Below are 2,614 nucleotides of genomic sequence, written 5' to 3' on the forward strand. Positions count from 1 at the left end.
AGAGGTGTCCTGCTTTTCTTAAACTGAGGATGAGTACTTCAGTTTGGGTACTCACCGATACTGCGTCTCTTTAATGAGTACTTACTGAAATAGAACTTTAACATTACAGTGATTGTAAAAACAAATTATCATCATATTTTACTTTCAACGCTTCATTTTATTCCAAAAATAAAAAGTTGCACTGGAGCATGGTCAGATGTAGGTTCAGATATAAACACTGAACTAAACAAGCRTCAGATAATCATTTGATCGGCTCTGATTGAACAACTTCAGAATCAACAYGCTAAMATGTAGCATTCATGTTTAGCTATTTCTGTAAGCAGTGAGATGAATGTGACATTRCATCATYTTCTGCACATGCAGGTCGCATCAATGACATTAAGCATTCACACTGCAATCTGATGGAGTTCACATTTAAAATATAACATGAAGACCTACGCAAAAGTAAAAAAAAAACTGTATTGGTTCTTGGTACCAGGGCATTTTAAATGAGTACTTGCAAATGTACTGGTATCAGGACACCAATAAATCTAACCAGTGCTCCTCATGGTAACAACTCTTTAGAACCTGTAAATAAAAAGCAAAATAATCAGAAAATGAGTCTCCCCACCTCGTTGGCCAAAGAGAAAGGGATGACGAGCGTGGCCACCAGGATGTCCGCTGAAGCCAGAGACACCAGGAAGAGGTGCTGCGGCGCCCTTAAAGCTCGGCTGGTGAACACGGCAACCACCACCAGCACGTTTCCCACCACCGTCCCCAGGATGATGACCGTGACCACCAGCACGATGAGCACAGATGCAACTTGCGAGTGAGGAGAAAAAGAGGGGAATCTGGACAAGGACGAGGACGTCTGGTTGACGCTCTCTGCAGAAGAGTTTGGTGGTGAAGAGGATGGAGATATAGCAGTGACGGGAGTGGATTCATCTGAGAAGTCCATCCTGCTCCTACAGTCCTTAAAGATTTAACCTCCTGTGGTGCAGAAAGAGTGTCAAACAGAGCTTTCAATAATATCCTGCAGCTTTCAGAAAATTTCCCTTAAAATCATATTTGCTCTGTGAGAGTAAAAATCATCCAGATTCTGCTGCTCAACAAGCTTTGGTCCACGAGTGATCGCACAAAAAGRGCTGCTTGATGCCAGTCTTCATGCTGATGCACATTCTGTCACTGAAYGAAAAAAACTGACTTTATTTACTGTAGATTTAAAAAGTCATACCTTGAAATAATCACATCTGAATCCAGAGGCTGACATCCTGCGTAAAAACCACTGGCCTAGTTTTTCCCAATGAGATGCAGAAAAAAGGAAAGCATATGTCTACATGCTCCAGTTGGAGAAGGGACAGAAACCTGATTTGGGATGCATGATCCCCTCATTCTGCTGCGCTGCAAGACTGATTCATGGAGTGGTAAAAAGATAGTTAACAAAGTCGTATTAAAAAAGCAAAAAATATAAACATATTCAGACTTTGTTTCGAGGTGAAGCTGCTGCTGCTGCTGCTTCCAGTGTTCACTGATTCTCTGCTGCTGGAAGAGAGAGAGATGGAGAGGAGGGGAGGAGAGAGAGAGGAAAGACTAATAGGAAGACAGATGAAAGGAAACGGTGAGAGACCCTTGAAGAGAAGATGGAGCGAGATCGTTGAGGGAGAAGAAACCGTCAACAGGGATTTGAGAGTGATGGGGAGGGGGGGGACTAAAGGAAGGAGGAAGACTGTGGATGAAGTATGAATATAGTGTTTGACAGAAGAGAAGGGGCAGGAGAGAGGGAGCAAAAACAAWTAGAAGAGGAAAAATATAGAATAGCTGTGACTGAAAAGAGGAAAAATAAAGCAAAAATGTGAAAAAAAGAAAAAAATGATTAAGGACAGAATAAAATGTTTAAAAGAGAAACGAATGATGGAAAAAAAGAACTGAAAAAGAGAAAGTAGGAAAAAAGAGGAGTGAGTAGAACGTAAATAAAAGAAAACGCRGCGAGTCGAGAAGAAAGAGAGGAAACAAAACAAACCTGGAGAAGAGGACAAGATCTGGAAGGAGGATGAGGAGAGGAATTTGAGCAGGATGAAGATTAAAAGAACGAAAAGAGATTTGCATGGGTGAGGAGAAAGAAAATGACACAAACTGGAGAGGATGAGAGAGGATGAATAAGCTGAAGATCGGCTGTAGGAAAGAGGAGTGGGAGAAAGAAAGAATGGGCGAAATTAGTAGATGGAAGTCAAGAAGAGACGAAGAGGAGGATGAGGAAGAAAGAGGGGACTGAGCAGGAAGGAGAAATAAAATAAAGCTCTGTACTGTATTTAGTTCAACTTGTGAGTGATCTTCAGTTAATKCCCATTTATCAGGAGGTGAGTGAAGCCAGTGTGAGGAGCCGTTTATTTAACTACTCCATCACGCTCCTGATGTAACCACCTGGCACCGCCGCTTCTCCTGATTCTGAACGCCGACCACAAATGTCACAATCTCACACTGCTTTTATTTATTATCTGTTGGACGACCTCTCAGGTCGGTGTTGCACCGTTAGCAGGTGATCCCTCGGTGCCCCCGCCTGTAAACAGACTTCACAGCCTCAAGAACTGTCGATGCATTCAGTTTGTTCCCTCACCCTCACTGACAGCTTGGATCA

At 42.5% G+C, this 2,614-nt stretch overlaps 1 protein-coding gene across 1 annotated transcript in view; it reads right to left on the reverse strand.

The window, feature by feature from the left end:
* LOC106513117 (alpha-2Db adrenergic receptor) overlaps positions 1 to 1,551 on the reverse strand; it is an 11,941-nt gene extending 10,390 nt beyond the window's left edge. The window contains exon 1 of the mRNA XM_014001794.1: positions 611 to 1,551. Coding sequence (XP_013857248.1) covers positions 611 to 937 — 327 coding nt within the window. The 5' untranslated portion in view covers positions 938 to 1,551. The remainder of the gene's footprint in view (positions 1 to 610) is intronic.
* Positions 1,552 to 2,614: the final 1,063 nt, after the last annotated feature.

Source organism: Austrofundulus limnaeus, unplaced genomic scaffold, assembly GCF_001266775.1.
Source record: "Austrofundulus limnaeus strain Quisiro unplaced genomic scaffold, Austrofundulus_limnaeus-1.0 Scaffold10, whole genome shotgun sequence".
Classification (NCBI taxonomy): Eukaryota; Metazoa; Chordata; class Actinopteri; order Cyprinodontiformes; family Rivulidae; genus Austrofundulus; species Austrofundulus limnaeus.